Consider the following 20,620-nt stretch of genomic DNA (forward strand, 5'->3'; position numbering starts at 1 on the left):
TTCTTTACCCATAACTAATATGAAACTATTTTGCATACTGAAATATATACATATATCTATCTTTTGTAAAAATATTTTATATAACTCTTGTTTATTTTTATTTTTATTCTATTAGCACAATATATATCTTATAAATGTAATACTTTTTCCTTTTGTTTTTTCTCTTTCTGTATATAGACGAGAGTATTCATAAAAAAAGTATTAATAAAATATCAATAGGTTTCTTCTATCAAAACCGTGATTTTAAATCTTAAAACACAAAATTTATTGATAAAAACAGTGTGTGATTATAAACCCAATGAGTGAGATATTTAAAAAAAAAAAAACAAATTAGATGCAATGTGTATATTTTAATATAATTAAATATGCCTCCAAACATCAAAGAGGAGGATTTAACTAAATAATTGATATACCAATATACTAAACAAAATATATTCACATTTATATCTAACTATATATTGATCAAAACTGTCTTCAAAGATGATCTTTGTGTTGAGTGCATACTTTTTTTCTTCAAAACTCATTAAAAAAGTTAACGGAAAAAACATAACATTATAGTGTTTTATTAGTCCAATGATGCGATTAGTATATTAATGTTATTATTATAAATATTTTACTATATATTGAATAAAACTGTCTTTAAAATCAAGTATATAGTTTAGAATGTAATCGTGTTTTTGATGATATATTACATCTAATTAAAAAAGTGATTACATCTAAAAAGTGTTGGTCCTTTGGAATGTTTCCCTCCCCAAGATAAGAATCTGAATGCAAATTTAATTTGAAAACCTATTTTTCTCTGTTTTATAATATATATATATACATACATATATATATATATACATACATATATATATATATATATATGCTTGCTCTTTTTTCTTGCCACTTTTTATCTTATTATTAAAACTATGTTTGAAATTATATAATAACTTGTGTAATTTATTTTGTATATATAATAACAAAATTATATTAGTCATTTTTTAAATTATGAAGGTAGAAGAAGAAGAAAATATGGGGGTGGAGAAAGAAATAACCCAAACCATGGATAGATAGCCCAAATGAAACCCAGTACAGTCCCAACCCAACCCACAATTTATAGACCCATCAAACTCTGCGAATTCATTTAGTGTTCAATGTTGTTAAATATTTTATTAAATACTACACTTCTCAAATACTTTATTTTTAATACATAAATTTTTTTATTTAATTTATTTTCTCAACCAGTATTATTCATTAACATTTTGTTTTATTACTTTTGATTCTGTAAATCTAAATTTTGTTCTCTCTTTCTATTTATTCTATTGTTTCAAAACTTCATGATAACATGGTATTTTTTTTTAAGTATATTTTTATAAAACGAGAGAAAATTTTCACAGTACATAATAACAAGCAAGAGAGATCAGAAGTGCATGAAAAATTTAAATAAATTTATGATAGAAAAATGTTAATGATTGTTTAGTCTGTCATAAACTTAAACACGAGAATATAATATCAGATCAAAACTCAAATAAAACATTGTATATGTTATTAATAGTTGTTTAATATCTAAAATATGTCTTAAATATATGGATAAGCCATTTTTAGTTATTTTGCCTATGTTTTCCCGTTTTGATGGGATGGGTTTTTGATGATAAAGGTTCACGTGACGTATGTGACGTTACTGCAACATGCATTTTCCTCCGAAAAGTAATTATACATAATGCATTACATGACTATAATTATGGCCAACTTTCTATTATATTGTTGTTTAGTTTAACTGTATTTCTTTGTTGTTTTCCCCCTTTCCTTCGGCAATGGGTGAGCTGTATTGTTTGGTGAAAATTACATGCCATCTTTCTGATATGGTCACATCCTGTTTTCAATTATTCTGTGAGTATGATTTCAACTTCTAAGTAAAAACAGTGGAAATAGCAGTTAAAATAAGAGTTATATTTCATTTCCAAATTCAGTAATCTAGTGTGTATATAAATGTGCATTGAGAATTGAAAGATACACAATCCACTGCTGCTGATTAAGTAAACACAGAAATGGTAAGATTTAATTTCAATCTATTCAGAAATGACAAGGTATAATGTGTCTTTGAATATGCACTCTACTTTTATGACAAATTGCCAAACAGGGGGACCCTGAAGGAGTTAGAGAACAAGTGTATAATTTGAAAAAAGAAGAGGTAAACAGGTAAAGAGAAGGCTTAGAACTTTATGTTCCAAAAGTTGGCAAAGCAAGCACCTTAGGAAAATCCTTGCATTAATTTTTGTTGGTGTAGCATAAATGGTGATGACCCACATGCAGGTTGTGCATCTCACAAACCCTGGGTGTCCCAATAACTTTTGAACTCTCCTCACTCACCTTTAGATAACTGCCACGTGATTTCAGGTTCCATGTTGCCCCCCACCTTCTCTCTTCTGTGAAATCTCTCATCATGCTTCATCAATCAGCAAATTAAAAATGGACTAGAAAGTGCTTTCTCGGTTTTCCTGAAAGAAGAACCTTTGTGGCTTTGTCCATTTCTGCACAGCCAAAACTCGTTTCAAAATTGAACAAGAAAAGAAAGAAGCTTCTCTTGACAACAAGTTATTCCATTCCACTCTCTCTCCTTCGACAAGGACACCCCAGATGAATCTTCTTGTTCTCTTCCTACCTATTTGGGTGCTTAGCATTTCTCTTTCCTCGCCAATTCTTCATGCTGCATCTTTCATTTCTGTTTCTCAAAATGCACAAGCTGAGTCTCCAGGTACCATACCAACAACTTCTACGCTTATTTTTAACATTCCTTTTTTAGTTTCTGCTCGCTCCGTGCTTGGTAGTTCCTTTTATGAGTTAGCATTGGTTCTAAACTCTACAAAATTCTGAACTCGATACCCCCAAACTACACAGCCATACTGTACTGTTTCTACTTCCTATTTTCTGTTATCATGAATTTTCCTTGAATCGTGGTCGGGTGTGATCATTTTCTTGATATATATAAGCGTGGTTTCTGAAAAATGCAATTTTGAAAGTAAAAAGTAGTAAAACATTCATATTTTGGTGCTGAAGTCCTTGGAAAACCATAACCTTTCACTGGCAGTCATAAATTCTGATCAAACAAAACTGTTTCCTCATTTTTCTCTTTAAGTAGACATTTTCTGGCTTTAACGATCTCCCGACCAACTTTTTCATCTTATATTTTATTTTTTGAATTGCAATTCCCATCAACGTTTTCTTTGATTTGAATTTTTATGTAAGTTCGGTGTATCGGTTTTAAAAAAGCTCTGGGACCGGTTTTTCAAGTGTCAGCAACTGCAATTGTGTCTGCATTTGTCCGTAATTTTCGGCAATATCAAGAAACATGACGGAAACTGCAATTTAAAACCTTGAAATTGGTGCTTAATGAACTATTTTGCTGTCATACTTTGGAACAGGTATTCATGAGGTCAGAGCAGTGCACCATCAGAATTTGAATAAGAGAATTCTAATTGCATTAGTTTCTTGTTCTGGTCTTGTTGGTGGAGTCTTCCTAATCATAGTTTATGTCTGGTTCCGTCGACATAAAACCTCAAAACTCTCCAGAAGTAAAAGCCAAGAAACCACCGGTATGACTATTTTTTCTGGTGAAACTTTATTTGGGTCTTCTTTTTGTTTTTGTGCAGAGGTAATGCAAGCATAGAAAATTCCTTTTCCGCTCCTCATTCATTTATTTATTGAACTTGTAGAGGCTGCAAAAGGGGAGACTTTAAGCTCGGTTAATGCAAAACTTAACTACTCAAGGATGGCAGATAAGAAGAGTTCAGTTGCTATTTTTGACTATCAGCTGTTGGAGGCTGCCACGAACAGCTTTAGCACAAGCAGGATTATGAGAAAGAGTGGTTCTAGAATCATTTACAGAGCTAACTTTGATGAGCATTTCCAGGCAGCTGTGAAGAAAGCAGATAGTGATGCTGATAGAGAATTTGAGGTGATGGTCCTTTAGAATTATACTTGAACATGTATTTCCTGGGATATGATATTTCTCTTTATTGAATTCGCCTTTAGTTGTTGCGCTAAATTTCAGAATGAAGTGAGTTGGTTGAGCAAGATGCGCCATCAGAATATCATAAAACTTATGGGTTATTGTGTTCATGGTCAATCGAGGTTTCTTGTTTATGAATTGGTGGAGAACGGGTCTCTGGAAACTCAATTGCATGGTACATTTTTCATTAATGTTGATCAAGAAAAAAGGAAAAAGTTCATATATTAGGAACTTAATGATCACATGTTGCTCATTGGTATCAACAATTTGTAGGGCCTAATCGAGGGTCATCTTTAACCTGGTATCTAAGGTTAAGAATTGCTGTTGATGTTGCCAGGTGAATTTAGGATGCCTTTTCTCCTTAAAATTAATTAAGTATTCGTTGCCTCATCTATATTGTCTAATGCATATTTCGTCTGTTAGAGCATTAGAATATCTCCATGAACACTCCAATCCTCCTGTGGTTCATCGAGACTTACAATCTTCCAATGTTCTTCTGGATTCTAACTTTAATGCGAAGGTTAGATTGTTATTGACTTAATAATCTTACATGTTCTCAATTAGTTAATTATATTGTTCATTTTCCTTTCTGAGTTTTGTGATTCAGTTATCAGATTTTGGATTTGCTATGGTTTCTGGAATGCAACACAAGAACATGAAGATGTCAGGAACTTTAGGATACGTAGCCCCTGAGTACATATCACATGGTATGCAGGAATATTTATCATCATGAAAAGACATAACATTAACCTTGCCACACTGTTGCTTCATGCTCTTCCTGTTTGATCACTTCACTTTTCTTTTGAAAATCATTTCTTTCTAAGTTTTTATGTCATTCTTTTTCTCTAGTGACTGATGTCATTGCTAGGTACTATAATAAATAAGTTCTACAATTGTGATTATCCTGAATGACAATCAGTGAATGGAGTTTTCTTATTTGGGGGAAATTCTTTTTAGCCTTGTGCAAGTTGAGAAAGGAAAAGGACATAATCTACTTTTTCTTTTGTTGAAGTTTAGTAACTTACTATCTACAGTATTGTAAAGGAAAATAATCCAATTAAGAGGGATAGAGGAAGACAGGAAACCTAAATGGCTATTTTTGGACTGACTGAAAGGGATGGAATGAAGTGAAATGAGGTGTAGTTGGATGGAATGGAAAGGACCTTTCCCTTTCTCTCCCTTGAATTTGGAGGGCATGGGGATGGTATTATCTATTCCATGATAAATTTCCAAACATAGAAATGGTACCTTTGTCCCGTTTCATTCTATTCCATTCCATTCCCCTCATGCATTTCATTCTTTTATATTCATCATTAGATATTGAAGCCTATCCTTCAAAAACTTCAGTAGAACCCATTAAAAAATCTCGATATATTGTGTAATTTGCAAGTACTAGCTTACTTTGTGAGGGTAGAAGAGATATTAGTGAATTGAACCGTTTCCCCTTGTAATAGCTTTAAGCTGACTGAAACTATGAAGCTTGATCTTTCCATTTTTCCATTTTCCTTCAAAATGAATGTAACAAGAACCAGCTTTTCAGGTAAACTAACTGACAAGAGCGATGTCTATGCTTTTGGGGTTGTCCTTCTAGAACTCCTAACCGGAAGAAAGCCCATGGAGAACATGACCTCAAACCAATATCAATCCCTTGTATCATGGGTATGTTTTCTCAGTGGAGAAATCTGAATGAAAACTCCAGTTCTGCAGTACTTGATGGTTAAAACTTTCACCTTGCAGGCCATGCCTCAGCTAACTGACAGATCGAAGCTTCCAAGTATTCTTGATCCTGTTATCAGAGACACAATGGATTTGAAGCACTTGTATCAGGTTCGTTGGGTAGAAGCACTGTTATCACAAGTTTTTCTGCTTAATGATAAATGCAACATCTTAAGTTCATGTTAGCATTCTACAGGTTGCTGCAGTTGCTGTACTCTGCGTGCAAGCAGAACCAAGTTATAGGCCACTCATAACAGACGTGCTGCACTCTCTCATCCCTTTGGTACCCGTTGAGCTTGGAGGGTCATTAAGAGTTACAGAACCCATCAGCTCAGAGAACTCTCATTGATATTATATAATCGTTTTTTCATTTTTCAACTATGGTACCTGTTCACTTCTTAAACTTTATAATTATAATCATTTTTATTAATATTACAAAGAGCCAAAGAGGAATATCCAAGTGTAATTATTTATGATTGCAATTTGATTCTTCTTTCACTCGTACTATATGAAACTCGAATGTCTATTAAACTGTGTTCTTATATGACACATATTGGACACTTACACGCGTATGACATATCACAATGATATTACCATCTTTACAAGTTCTGAAAACATTCTAAAAGATTAATTTGGTAGCTGTATAACCGAAAGACGCATTTGGACTTACAAATCATTAATCTTAGAAAGAAAACATACACAACACGCACACAAATGTATTCCTAACATTTGAACATGAATTTTACGGTTAACAGAGTTGGGTCTATCAAGAGGAGTTCATCAGGGAGACATAAACACCAATAAGATATGAATCCAACTATATAATGGATTGACAACACTCTTTACCCAAAACCTTAAAATAACGAATTAACAGGTCTTTCATCTTAGTATAGTGCTCTATTTTCTCATTGTTATCCAATGTGGGACTTAGACTTGGATTTCCAACAATCGCCGTTCATGGATATTGAAGCAAGGTCTAAGTTGGCATTTTTGCTAACTAGAAATAATCTAATAAGAACACAGCACTGAAGTTTGTTTTCAAGTCAAACCCATGGAAAACAACTAGAAAGAGATGGAAAACAAGTCCGAGATTGGGTTCACTTTGTTTTTAATGAATACTAAATTTCTTGAAATTCACGATTCCTTGTCATGAGTACTATAAATTATCCCGCATGCTTAATCGTTGGTTTTGTTTTCACAGCAGATATGAACACAGAAAATGTAAAATTCCTCCAACCATCTTCGTAGGAATCTCATGTTTCTTCGTAGTCATCAATTTCAAGGAGTTTAGTCACTTACAAACAAAAATTTGCTTAGTCGGCTTAAGCATATGCCTTATAAGTTCTAAACAGATACGATTAGAAATTTTGTGATACTAATTTGGCTATGACAGAGAATCGCTGCATTGTCCTAGACAAACAGTCCCTGCAATCATTGAAACATTAAGATAACTTACAGTAGTACATCTAAATTTCATATGAAGTACTCAAATTATTCCTTGAAGAATCCACAACAAATACATAACGTACAGACTACTCATCATGATTCCGTGACCATAACTCATGTTAGCTTCTAGTAAACTTCTTAATAAGAACTTACGTACTTTTCTACAATTCTACAAGTTATTTGAACTAATATTTTCAAAGATTGAATTACATTAGCATAAAAGTTTTATTTTAATCACTTAATTTTTTTCTCTTATAAGGGAACATCTTGTATAGTTCCATTTCATGGTGAGAAAAAATGCATTATAAAATGTCATCTTAGTAGGCATAAATGCAATCTTGGAAAAGAAAACAAGAGAAACATGAATGATACAGAAGATTCATTCTACAATGCCTCGATAGGAGACAATTTTAACGATACTACCAATGAAGGAAATCACTAACAGCCAAGGCAACATGTCTTGAAATTTTCCTTTTACCACTTCACCTTGATGAAGTACTTAAATACTCTTCCTAATGAGTTTAGAATAGCCCCCACCCGTTCCCGAACTCCCAAAACACAGGGAAACCATGCCATTTCCACGCCGGATTTCGGCAAAGAATCCAAAGACCACGCTTCTACATATTGTCCATCGTGGTGGGTATGTTGAGCTCCATGACAGACCCGTGACTGCAGCTGAGATTATGTGCCGCTATCCAAGATGTTGTGTAACATATCCAAATGTGTTCCAGCAACCATGGGCAGTTGTTGAACCAGATGCAAAGCTTGTGCTTGGACAAAAGTACTATGTAGTACCATTGAGCACAATAAGAAAACTTCAAGGGCTATCTCCAAGGAGCTCTCCTTCTCCTGCTCATGAAATTGCAACCAGTTCTTCAGTTTATGAGATTAGAAACACACAATCCAGCAAAGAGGAAAAAGATGATGGTATGCTTTCCACTTGTTGTGTCTTCATGAATAAAAGCACTGCAAAGAAAACAAATAACTACAAACATTCCAAAAATAAGAACCATGTTAGGAATTTGAGTACAAATGTTAATGATAATAATAATAATGGTTGTTTATTGCATGATAATTGCTTTGTGAGCCTGCTTAATGGAGGCAGGACTAAAGCAACTGTTGGTGATATGACAAAAGAAATAAGAACATCATCAAACAGAGCTCACCCTCGTAATGACAATACATTAACCAGGAGGAGGACACAAGATCTAACGGGAAAAGGGTTAAGAAGCTCTCCTAAGAATGTATGGTCTTCTTCTGACCATTGGCTACCAAGTCTAGAGAGTATCACCGAAGAATGAAATAGTAGAAGTCTTGGCTGCTGATGATATCCAATAACCTACTTTCTATTTATTGGTTATACTTGAGGTAAAATAATGCTCCCTCAGCTGCGTCGTCTGCTGCTTCTTTCTTTTTCCGATGAGGGGCACCATAGCACTCTAATGTGTTTCTTGATGCTTCTATAGCAATGATAACCTTGAAAGTGAACCTGAGATAAGCATCAACTAGTCACAACGGATAACAGAAAGAAAATGTATAATGATATTTCCTTTATAGTTTCATCATGAGTGACAAACAGAAGGAAAGCAGCAAAAGAAATTTACTATCATAAAGGCCAATTGTTTTAAGTTTATTCAAATTCCGGATGACATTTGGTCAAGTAATTGAACAACTTTAGTGGCAATCAATGCAATCTTGTGAACAAGAATGAGCTTTTTATATAAGATATTGCTACTTAAATTGTACAGTTTAGAAGAGGATACAACACTAAGTCATCATAACAGAGAAAACTAAAGAATTATTCAGCGAGGCAAAAACATAACCAAATAAGATGTAGGTAGTACACATACATTCTCTCATGACTTGGGCCTTCCTCTTTGCAACATTCAAAGATTGGAGGTTTCCAATGATTTGCAACACAGATTTCATACAAATTAGACCTTGCAGTTCCTTTCTTCATACCTAAATTCAAAGGGATCATAATATTGATAAAAGAAACATCTTGGAAGAAAAAAATATGAATTAAAGAGAAAGATAAGACATCATTCAACACTGGCAAACCAAAGTAAAAGACAGGAAAACATTTTAATGGACTAAATCAAGAATCCAATGGTTCTCCACAAACAACTTGAAGACCTAGCACACTATAATGATTAGAGACAATCAAGAACAATTTCCAGAAAGCACAAAAGATAGGCAATTTATGTGACTCAAAAAGAGCTTCAAAATGAAAGAGAAAACATCCTCATACTTAAAAAAAAAACAATCAAATAAAGCAAAAGCAAGAACAAAGGCAACTGTTATACCAACCTTCTTCTGTCTGAGACGGAGTCGTTGGGGTGCCACAAGACTCACTCTTTTGGTTAGATGAACTTGAAGAAGCTCCCTCAACTACAATTTTCGTCATTCCCAAGGAGGGTTCTTTGACAATGTCTTTATCAGAAGCACGCAACTTTCCCAGACTAGGTTTTCGCTTTGCATCTTTAACAGCAGTTCTGCTACAAAAACTGTTGTTCAACTTATTCTGCAAAAGAGAGGGCAAGAAAAAATTTCTTTCAAAAGATAAAAAAAGAGACAAATTTTGCGCGAACCCAATTGTAAAAAAAAACAGAAAGGAAAATAGGAAAATAGACAACCTTTGAATTAGAGGAAGGATTTGTGACTTGAAAGGGATCGATTGGAGGAAGGTTTTTGAGATTAACAGCAAGTTTTGGGATGTGAGAGAAATTGTTTTCCATGCTTATTTGTCTTCTCCTATTCAATAAACGTTTGCAGTTTGTGAGAAGATATAATGAAGAAGATTGAAGGGACCAACAATGAAAGTTATGAAGGAAGCAGCACATGAATCTTGTTGTTTCTCACTGAATCTTTCTTCTCATGGAAATGCAAATACAATTCGATGAATGAGTTAGGTTTACTTTTATAAACTCTTTGAAAACTAAGTTGGTTATCCATTGAATAAAAGCCCTCGGTTAAGTACATTTTAATAGAATCCTTTACTGTAAAGTACAAACATACCAGAAGATAGAAGAGATACAATTATCTATGTGAAATTCTGTTCATGAAAAAAAAATAAAAAATCTGTGTAAATTTAACCAAAGATAAGATAATCTTAGAAGAGGATTACAAATATGACAGCATAAGAGAAGAGGATGATTTATTTATAAAAGTCTTTACTCTCTTGTCTTAATTTTTTGGACATAATTAATAGTAAATTTGCTGAGAATTTGAATTCTTTTTTATTAAACACACTTTGTGAGATACAAATAGATTATATAAGTTTAACTAAAATTTAATATTATAACTGAAATCATATTTATCCTATACTGATTTTAGGTTTTCTTTATTTTATTTTATTTTATTTTATTCATTTTTAGAGAAACTTTACTTCTAACCAAAACATATATGTAAGAATTTTTTAACCCAAAATATAGTGACTTGAATATCATACTATATAACTTATTTTATTTAATCATAGTAAAAACATATATGTGTGTGTGCACGAACTTTTTTACAATAATAAAAATTATATGTAATTAAATAATAAATATTGAAATAAAAAACATTTTTAAATTTAAACTGTATAGAACTTTATACAAATGAGTCGTAATTTATTAATTTTACAATTAGAGCAGTTTTAATTTTAATTAAATAAAAGTAAAATAGGAAAACAGTATATATACAAAAGAAAAAAATTATATATAATTTTAATATATTTATTCTTATTTATATTTGTAACATCCCAGATTATATAGAATCATATAACATAGTAAGTTCACATTTATATAAAAGATAGAACAGTTATAGTAGACTGTAAATAAAGTTTTAAGCTTACAGTCATCCCAAATTGAGTCCTAATTTAAAACTTAAACGTAATAGAGTATTTCAAAAGATAAGTCCTAATTTAAAATTTAAACGTAATAGAGTATTTCAAAAGATAAGGAATAACTGATAGAATCCTAAGGAGACTAAGCAGCAGCATCATCTTCCTCCAAAGCCTGCTCTAGAGGCACCTCATCCACATCTGCTCACATCCAAGTGGATGATCATTGTAAAAGAAAAACATACCCAAGCAAACACAAACACACAAGCAAGGGTGAGCTAGATATAAAAATCATGTTATAACAGTCACAGACAATATGCAAGCAAAGACAGATACAATACACTACACCCACATGACTTGTTGCACTTAAACTTGACTCGTCCGGACTTAGAATGATTGTCGAGCTATGGCGGGTTATGCACTCGTGGTGGCTTCTACTGCTTTGCAAAGCCATTGCCAATGGGTTTCACCCTATCACACTCACGAGGCTAGTCCGTTATCACTCACCTTGGGCCATACTGGAAGCACCTAAGACTAGGACCTCCTGCTACTCCTCATCATATGGATCAATCCTCTCTACTTGAGAATGAAAGACCATTGGAGCGTCAGGAAAACTCCCAAGACCGAGCTACCATACAAATCATTCAAAACACACTGAAAGGGCACCACCATGTATCCCCCTTGAGGATCATGAAATTACGTCCAATACTAATACTTTCAACTTTAACACCAACATGATACTGCACACATAAGCCCTTAAAGCAACTGGAACAATTACTTAAAACAACATACTGGAATAAATAGGAATATAGGCCGAACAGAAAACATCAACACATAATTAGCAAGACCGAACACCTTGTGAATGGTGGAGACCGAATGATATCTCTCTTCCCAAAGACAGAACCGAACGGTCCATAAAGGTAAGACTGAAGAAGTGGCCGAACACTACTTAAGACCATCCACTAAGACCGAACGCTACCAAGACCACCCACTAAGACCGAACGCTACTTAAGACCACTCACTAAGACCGAACGCTACTTAAGACCATCCACTAAGACCGAACGCTACCAAGACCACCCACTAAGACTGAACGCTACTTAAGACCACCCACTAAGACCAAACGCTACTTAAGACCATCTACTGAGACCGAACGCTACTTAAGAGACTGAACGCTACCTAAGAGACCGAACGCTACCTGAGACCGAGCACTATCAAGACCGAACGCTACCTAAGAGACCAAACGCTCAATAGTGCATGGCCGAACGATTATCAGTTCACTTTCGGCAAAACTGCATAATTTTGCAGAATTATGAACAACACCTAACATAACCATTCCTAACCATTTTTACTAACTTCTAACACCCTTAATTCTTGTTTTATACTTAATTAAACTTATCTAAATGATTCTAAACATTCCTACTACCATTCTAAAGTGATCAAGACTCAATTTCAACTCTAAAACACCAATTTTCCCAACTTAGGGATCCAAAACCCAATCCTACTGCTTTGCACCTATTTTGATCAATTTAGTGACTCAAACAAGTCACATTACACTAGCTAAGACTGCCCCAACAGCCCAATTGCGCTTTAGGCCCCAAATGCCCAAAATCACTACCTCACTTCCCCCGATTTGCCCTAAAACACCATAATTTCACTTAACTTTCCATTTCATTCAAGCTATAACAGATTTATCACTCCAAGCACTTCCAACACGCCCAATTATAGCAGCCAGATTCAACCAATTCAGTTTACAGACCTCATGCTACAATTTCATACATCACACGCATCAACATGTATGACCCATTACTTTAGAGCTTAAACAAGCAAACCAAACAACACACCCATTAAGGAATTTAACATACATACAAATACTGCAAGCAAATTGAAAATAATATCTAGCTCCCCTTACCTGGAAAACTCCACAGCACAGCTTACAATACCGTTCTCTTCAGCACCTCACACAGCAAGGGCACAACCCCACTTTACAAATCACCCAAGTGGCGATAGAAACAACTCTTAGAGCTAGAACGAATAGAGGAAAAACGTAAAGAAAGATACACTAGGCACATGCAACTTGCCCTAAGTCCCAAACAAAGGAGAACAATGAAGAGCTACTTACCCGCTGAAGAATGAAAATATATTCGGATGGTTGCGAATGTCTCAACACCGCGGCCACCTGAGCACCACCTAATCAACAATGCAACGAATGAATGTGAGGGAATGGTAGAGAGAAGGCAGAGCAATGTTAGGGAAAATAAGAGTTCTAGAGAGAGAATGGAAAGTTGGCTAATGAACTCAGATTTTGAAAGGTTCCTTCTAAGGTCATGATGTTCTTAGTTTTACGGGCCTGACTGCCTTAACCTAAGACCCAACAACCCTATATTTTCAGGCCCTTACAATATTTAATATGAAATTTAATATATATATTCCTCTTTAAATATAAAATGGTTAATTTGAATTTGATTTTAAAAGTGAATATAATTAATTAAGTTTCCATGCAGTGGTGAAATTGAAATAAGTTAAGTTAAGGTTTCTAAAATAAATACAGTATTTAATTAAAAATTTAATACCTATTTTGCTCTTGTATGTTCAGAATTGTTACATATTTTTTAAAATTGGTATTTTTGTTTACAGCATTAAAAACCCATAATTAAAAAGATAGAATAGGCTAAATATTTTATTAGTCTCCTAATTCATAGAAGTTTGTTCTCATCATTTGTTATTCTAGGTGGTTGAATTGACCTGTTTCAAAACGTGTGTAAATTAATTTAATTTTAACATTTTATTATAATGTATAAAAATATTTTAAAGTATAAATTCAAATTAAAAATTAACTTTAAAGTATAATTTAATTAAACTGCATATTATAATATAATTACAAGTAAATATAATTTTTCTAAAAAGTAATTTAAGCAAGTTGTACAGTAAATTTTAAATTTATAAAAGGAAAAAATTTATAAAATTAAATTTTAAACAATTTTTAATTATTAATGTTTTTCTTACTAATAATTAATTTAATTAATTTGATTTAAAAAAATATAAAAACAAAAATCAATGATATCTACACTTAGATACCATGTAAACTCATTAAAAATATTCGATGACAACATTGGTAGATCATAGGTGTCATTTTGTTACAATCACCACTAGGTGTGTATAGTTTTTTTTAAAGTTGAATAACATTTTCATTAATTATTTCCTCAATAATATATTAATATATCTTTCTTTTGTTGATGTTGTGAGTTAACTGTATTGAAATATTACAATTTACAATATATATCATTTGCAGATTTTATCTAACAATATTCATTTACAGGTACAATTTTGTTAACAAAATTGATAATTGTTTATATGTTAAACATAACAAAATGTTTTCATTTATTGTTGATAATTAAATATTACAATTTTCATTTATAAATTACCTGTATTTATTTTCCTTGTGTATTCATATGTTGTGGCGCGCTTTCAACCGGGATTTCGTTGGTTTCGTTGTTCTCTGCCTTGTCGGATTTCTTCCTTCAATATCCAAGCACGCTGTTCCTCTTTCAGTTCATTGTCGTTGTCACATCCATTGCTACCAGTGTCAATCTTCCTTCTTTTTATGGGGCTCTCCTTCTTCTTCCTTTCCAAATCGCGAATCCAGGTGCAGCATGTTGGGTAAACTTTAAATGGACCCATTGCCATAAAGTATTTTGTCTTTAATTCCCATTTGTAAAAGAAGTTAGGTATTGTGTTAGCACTATCATTACCCACATAGTAGTGGAGAGTAGTGGAGATTAGTGGAGATGTTAGGTTATAAATATGGAGATGTAGTCTTGTATGAAGTGTGACACACTTGTAGTGTGTGTGCACCGTGGAGAATGGGCAGTGAGAAGGAAGAAAGGAGAGAGTCTCTGTAACACCCAAATATTTTAAAGGGTATTACTGATAGTAGAGACTAAATTAATTCGATATCTCATATAAACAATCAAACTTTATTTCAATTACTCCAAAGTACAATACCAAACTTACAAACTTTAAACAATATAGTCTTCACCGTTGACATTTCAACTTTTAAATTTTACACAACATAATCTTCCCAATACAAATTTATTCTTTTTACAAAAATCCATGAAAGGTTTTCCCCGCATCTCTCTCATCTCTAAGCTTTTTCAACCACATCTGCAACATTATCTAATCACATATAACATGAGTTATATGATCATAGCATAAACAAATAAGGGTAAGCCAACCATATCAAATCAATCATTAAACTTGTAATAAGAATAGTTTAATCATTTATTTCTACAATTACTCAAATATCATTACCCCGATGTCATTAATTCATCATTATCAAAATCATCTTCCTCAATTTCATAAACCTTACAATTTATACTATGCTTACTCACGAAGCCTTATGGTCAGACCGCTCTCTGCCTGCTTCCTTAAGCCTCACCTGTATACTATGTCTTACTCTCTGAAGCCTTATGGTCAGACCGCTCTCTGCCTGCTTCTATAAAACTTATGATCCACATATTTATGTCAAAGCCTTATGGTCAGACCACTTGCTGCCTGCTTTCATTAACCTCAGGTGTTACTTTGTTCATACCAAGCTCTCATGGTATAACCGAACATACTACTTCCCGTAGGGAACATCATTTCATAAGCAATAATTTCTTATATCCACTCCAACATTTCATCACCTCAACATTTCATACTCTCTTATCCACTCCAACATTTCATCAAATCAACAATTCATAACCTCTTCTCCACATAACTCAATCATGTTCATTCTCTAATCATAATTTGACAATAACCTATTTTGGTGTTAATAAATTTAACATATCGCCGGCTATCATACTTCATATTATAAACTCATTTTTGACCATAACGAGTATAACTCAACATATTTTCACCAATTAAAGATTCATAGATCAGCCAAAACATTTCATCATATCTTAGCCACTACGTATTAAAGTCTGAACTCAATGTAACGATAAATAAAATATATATGAAGTTTTTACCATGATAAATTTATGCATCTCGAATTAACTTATTTTATTTTAATTTCATCCTATTAGAGATCTTTCTTTACCCCAATTGGTCACCGGAGAGGACCCAGATGTCTGAACGCATCAAACTCACCTTCGACGCCAACACATATGACTAGTCACAACTGACTGGACCAGGCCAGGGCTGCTCTATGATCAGGGATGTGCCAACTCAGGTTTTTAAGGTTCCTCTATCCTACCAACAAAGGGAGGCCTTCAATAATTAACAATTTATTTATTTAAATTATCTACCTTGTTCGCTTATGCTCTAAATCTAAAATGCCTAATTTTAATATTTTTACTTCGTCTTACAACAACCTCAAATAGTATCACTACATCTATTTAATACTCATATACAAGTTATTACAGAATCCTTACTCCAGACCTTCCAACAAGATCAATTTCAGCCAAGAAACTCATTCATGATAGAATTCATACAAGATAATTATAAACAATTACCCATAATAAGATATTACTATAAATGGTCATAGAAGAATACAATATTTGACAATCATAAGAATAATCCTAATATAAAAATTCATGGGAAACAAGAAGTTGAATCTGGCAGAGCCGGTTAGACAACTTCTAATCCATCCCAAAATACAATATAATTAAATAACAAGAACAATACATGTCTGGGGAAATAAGAAGTTGAATCTGGCAGAGCCGGTTAGACAACTTCTAATCCTTCCAAAAATGCAATAAAATAAATAAGTAAAGCAATAAATAGTTTGGGGAAACAAGAAGTTGAATCTGGCAGAGCCGGTTAGACAACTTCTAATCCTTCCAAAAGTGCAATAAAATAAATAACTGAAGCAATAGAAAGTTTGGGGAAACAAGAAATTGAATCTGGCAGAGCCGGTTAGACAATTTCTAATCCTTCCAAAATACAATTAAATAAGGGAAACAATAGAATGTTTGGGGAAACAAGAAATTGAATCTGGCAGAGCCGGTTAGACAATTTCTAATCCTTCCAAAATACAAAAAAATAAACAACTAATAACATACAAGTGGCATAACATAATCAACATTACATTTTACAACTATCACACTTGGATATCAATACAAAGCATACTCTCATTTAAAATTTAAGATCATACAGAAACAAAATACTCCATATTCAAGATATAAGATCAGAAAAGCAAAATATAACATATCCAAGACTCAAGATAATACAAAAGGAAATACTCAAAGTTGGCTCCCCTTACCTCTATTCCAGACTTAGTTTCCTCTTCTCAAACCGTTCTCCGGAAACTTCCAGAATTTCCCCTCTTCAACTATAATTTACTCCAACTCTCTTCTCTCACAATTTCTCTAGAATTTTGGTGTAAATTTCCAGCCTCCCTCCCTTGGCTATTTATAGTAAAAAAATTTACTATTCATTTTTACTATTCATTTTTACTATTCATTTTTTTTATTCATTTTACTATTACAAAAATAATTTTTTATTTGCAAATTGGTGAATTCTGATCTCAAAGCTACGTGTAACACTTATCCTTTCCAAAAATATATATATATATATATATATTTTTTTTACTATTCACTTTTTACTATTCACCTTTTACTATTCATAATTTACTATTCATTTTTTTTATCTAGTATTTAACTTACAAATATTTTTCAAGGATCTTACAGTCTCCATGTTTGTGTATTGTGTGGAGAAAGTGTGTGAGTGTGTGTACCGTAAAAGAGAAAGAAAAAATGGGTTGTGACTTATGAGTTGTATGTGATGAGTTTGAGAAATTAAAGTGTCGTGTTTGTATTTGTGTGTTCTGGATAGTTTGTCTAGAAAATTTATATATTTATATAATGAAGAGTATATTTCCCAGATCCCAGACATATATTTATATATACCTCCCAGTTCGATTTCTACAAATTGGTATCAGAGCATGCTCATACGGACACTGCTCATAACCATTCTTCTTGAAGTAGGTGTCAATTCTCTCATTCCAGGCTCGAGGAGCTTGTTTCAAGCCATACAATGCTTTCTTCAACTTCAACACTTTTTTCTCTTCACCTCTTCTCATGTAACCGAGAGGTTGCGCTACATAGATCTCTTCTTTTAAAATTCCATTTAGAAATGCTGATTTCACATCCATCTGCTGTATCTTCCATCTGTGTTGTGCTGCTAAAGAAAATAGTAGTCGGATTGTCTCCATTCTTGTTACTAGAGCAAACACTTCATTATAGTCAATTCCTTTTTGTTGTTTATAACCCTTCACCACGAGACGAGCTTTGTAACGTTTCACATCTCCATTTGCATTGATTTTCTTTTTGTATACCCATTTTAAGCCAATTGGTTGAGTTCCTATGGGTAGATCTGTCAGCTCCCAAGTTTCATTTTTTTCAATTGAGCTGATTTCTTCGTCCATTGCTTTCTTCCATCTTCCATCGATCACAGCCTCTTCAAATTTTACATCTTCTGCTCCTGCCAACAAACATATTACATGTACCTCATCAGTGGAGTTGTAAATGTCTTGTAAACTTCGAGATCTAGGTTGCACAGGTTCATCTTCTTCATCAGAATAATTGTTGATTCTCTCAGCTATAGTCTCCAGGTTTCTTTCAGCAGCTTTCTCAGATATTGTTGAGTTCTCTTCTCCAGACTCCGAGTTCCGTGATGACTTCTGGACCGTGTTTCCTCACCATGCAGCAGCCATGCTTCTTCTCCAAGCTCTGGATGCTCCTTATTCCAGGCCGTGCACACCATTTAGCAGCGTGTGCTCTCTCCAAAGCTACTGTGTGCTTCTGGACATCACCGTCCATCACTCCTACGCGACTCCTCTTCCGTCGAGGGCACCCTTGCTGCAGAAATTTTCTCCATCGGCGGCATCAACTCCTGCGGAAACGCCTTCGCCACTTCCAGCGTCTCCCCCGGCACCTACGAGAGACACTCTAGCTCCCTCTCCTCTTCAGTGGCGGCTCTCCCTCATACTCCTTCCAGCTCCACGGGTCTCTACCCCTTTCTTTGCTGGTAGCTGGACCAAGCTGAAGTTGGGCTGTCCATGAGCTACTCAAGCTTCTGCTGGACCGCCCCTGCTGGACCTGCTGCTCTTCCATCCGTAGCTCTGATACCAATTTGTAGAAATCGAACTGGGAGGTATATATAAATATATGTCTGGGATCTGGGAAATATACTCTTCATTATATAAACATGAAAATGAAGATGTTGAGATGAACTTGATTACTAAGAAGATGATCCTAAAGAATCAGGAGGAACCGGAAGAAATTGAAAAAAAAAGACGTATTACAATTAAAGATTGGGAATTCAAGCCACATGATTGTCACCGGTAAAGAGAAGATTTTGAAGAAAGGTAAACTGAAATGGACCCACCATGAGTAGCCCACGTTTTGCATCATAAAAAAAAGAAAGATTAAGAATTGGAAAGTTGAGCTTCATGGGTCTTCCATTCAGTAAATGGTTTCTCCACTAACCCCATCATTTCCACTACCCGTGTATCCTTGTGCCCACCATTCTGCCACTATGTTTTTCTCTTTTTTGGACTTTTATGTTTTGCTATCTTATAAAATGAGAAGATGTGAAGGTATGAGACAACAGAGAATAAGAAAGATAGAGAGGGGTGTGTTGTGTGTTTATTTTTAGTAGAGTGAATGCACGGAAGTGCAGCAGAGAGAAAATAAAATTGTGTGTAGTGTGAGCTTGTCAGTGAGGAAGTGTTGTAGTGAGGAAGTGTTGTATGTGTATCCATATATTTTCAACTTTTAAATAAGGAAGTATGTTTCTAGAAAAAAAAAAAGGTGGGAGTTTTGTTGGGTAAACTTTAAATGGACCCATTGCCACAAAGTATTTTGTCTTTAGTTCCCATTTGTAAAAGAAGTTAGGTATTGTGTTAGCACTATCATTACCCACATAGTAGTGGAGAGTAGTGGAGAAGTAGTGGAGATTAGTGGAGATGTTAGTAGAGATGTTAGGTTATAAATATGGAGATGTAGTCTTGTATGAATTGTGACACACTACAAGTGTGTGCACCGTGGAGAAGGTGGGCAGTGAGAAAGGAGAGAGTCTCCATGTTTGTGTTATGTGTGTAGCAAAGAGAAAGTGTGTGAGCATGTGTACCGTAAAAGAGAAAGAGAAGTGTTTGTGTTTGTTTGAGTTGTGACTTGTGAGTTGTATGTGGTGAGTTTGAGAGATTAATGTAGTGTGTTTGTATTTGTGTATTCTGGATAGTTTGTCCAGAAAATTTATATATTTATATAATGAAGAGTATATTTCCCAGATCCCAGACATATATTTATGTATACCTCCCAGTTCGATTTCTACAAATACATGTTGCTGCCCACCTTTTGTCCTTTTCCTCTATCTTCTCCAAAGCAAATGAAGATGTAGCTTTTGAGAAAAGTGGAGGGCTACCTCACTTATTTTTTGGCATGCGTCCAGGAGCACTAAAAAGATGGATTGAAGAAAGTTTTTTTAAAAATCTTAAAAAAAAAAAGGCATGCACATGAGAACGGCCAAAGAGAAAAGGGATCCATCTTTCATTTTGAAAAGCAGTGTGCACACGGGAAGAAGGAGCCGAGAGGTGCAGGGAATTCATTCTTTTGGGTTAAAAAAATGTAGCTGATTTAATTGGGAGAGTTTTGAGTGTCCGAAAA

The 20,620-nt window shown here is 34.0% G+C and overlaps 2 protein-coding genes across 8 annotated transcripts; one reads left to right on the forward strand and one right to left on the reverse strand.

The window, feature by feature from the left end:
• Positions 1 to 1,795: 1,795 nt before the first annotated feature.
• On the forward strand, positions 1,796 to 6,088 carry LOC108333223 (probable receptor-like protein kinase At1g80640). 4 transcript variants are annotated; one of them, XM_052871175.1, is made up of 11 exons: positions 1,796 to 1,872; positions 2,380 to 2,737; positions 3,405 to 3,575; positions 3,696 to 3,937; positions 4,034 to 4,166; positions 4,265 to 4,328; positions 4,415 to 4,511; positions 4,599 to 4,698; positions 5,532 to 5,650; positions 5,729 to 5,818; positions 5,904 to 6,088. In XM_052871175.1, the coding sequence occupies exons 2-11, from the start codon at positions 2,620 to 2,622 to the stop codon at positions 6,054 to 6,056; spliced, it is 1,287 nt and encodes a 428-aa protein (XP_052727135.1). In that variant the 5' UTR covers positions 1,796 to 1,872; positions 2,380 to 2,619; the 3' UTR covers positions 6,057 to 6,088. The 4 variants fall into 4 exon arrangements, with proteins under 4 accessions (XP_052727135.1, XP_017424099.1, XP_017424095.1 ...); XM_017568610.2 differs by lacking the exon at positions 1,796 to 1,872 and adding an exon at positions 1,909 to 2,295; XM_017568607.2 differs by lacking the exon at positions 1,796 to 1,872 and adding an exon at positions 1,936 to 2,033 and having other exon boundaries at positions 2,123 to 2,737.
• Positions 6,089 to 7,428: 1,340 nt separating this feature from the next.
• On the reverse strand, positions 7,429 to 10,098 carry LOC108333137 (ribonuclease 3-like protein 1). 4 transcript variants are annotated; one of them, XM_017568483.2, is made up of 6 exons: positions 9,995 to 10,098; positions 9,790 to 9,907; positions 9,464 to 9,677; positions 9,004 to 9,115; positions 8,320 to 8,642; positions 7,429 to 8,138 (listed from the first exon to the last, which is right to left on the reverse strand). In XM_017568483.2, coding segments are annotated over exons 1-5 (585 nt in total). In that variant the 5' UTR covers positions 9,997 to 10,098; the 3' UTR covers positions 7,429 to 8,138; positions 8,320 to 8,503. The 4 variants fall into 4 exon arrangements, with proteins under 4 accessions (XP_017423972.1, XP_052727019.1, XP_017423971.1 ...); XM_052871059.1 differs by having other exon boundaries at positions 7,429 to 8,119; positions 9,790 to 10,095; XM_017568482.2 differs by having other exon boundaries at positions 9,790 to 10,095.
• Positions 10,099 to 20,620: the final 10,522 nt, after the last annotated feature.

Source organism: Vigna angularis, chromosome 11 (genome assembly GCF_016808095.1).
Source record: "Vigna angularis cultivar LongXiaoDou No.4 chromosome 11, ASM1680809v1, whole genome shotgun sequence".
Lineage (NCBI taxonomy): Eukaryota > Viridiplantae > Streptophyta > Magnoliopsida > Fabales > Fabaceae > Vigna > Vigna angularis.

Coding starts and splice junctions, on each gene's coding strand:
- LOC108333223 (XM_052871175.1), top strand. CDS start 2,620: ATGAATCTTCTTGTTCTCTTCCTACCTATTTGGGTGCTTAGCATTTCT. Junction 2,738..3,404: donor TGCACAAGCTGAGTCTCCAG/GTACCATACCAA, acceptor ACTTTGGAACAG/GTATTCATGAGGTCAGAGCA. Junction 4,699..5,531: donor CCCTGAGTACATATCACATG/GTATGCAGGAAT, acceptor CCAGCTTTTCAG/GTAAACTAACTGACAAGAGC.
- LOC108333137 (XM_052871059.1), bottom strand. CDS start 9,996: ATGTGCTGCTTCCTTCATAACTTTCATTGTTGGTCCCTTCAATCTTCT. Junction 9,116..9,463: donor TCCGTCTCAGACAGAAGAAG/GTTGGTATAACA, acceptor CTTTGAATTTAG/GTATGAAGAAAGGAACTGCA. Junction 8,643..9,003: donor GGCCCAAGTCATGAGAGAAT/GTATGTGTACTA, acceptor TGCTTATCTCAG/GTTCACTTTCAAGGTTATCA.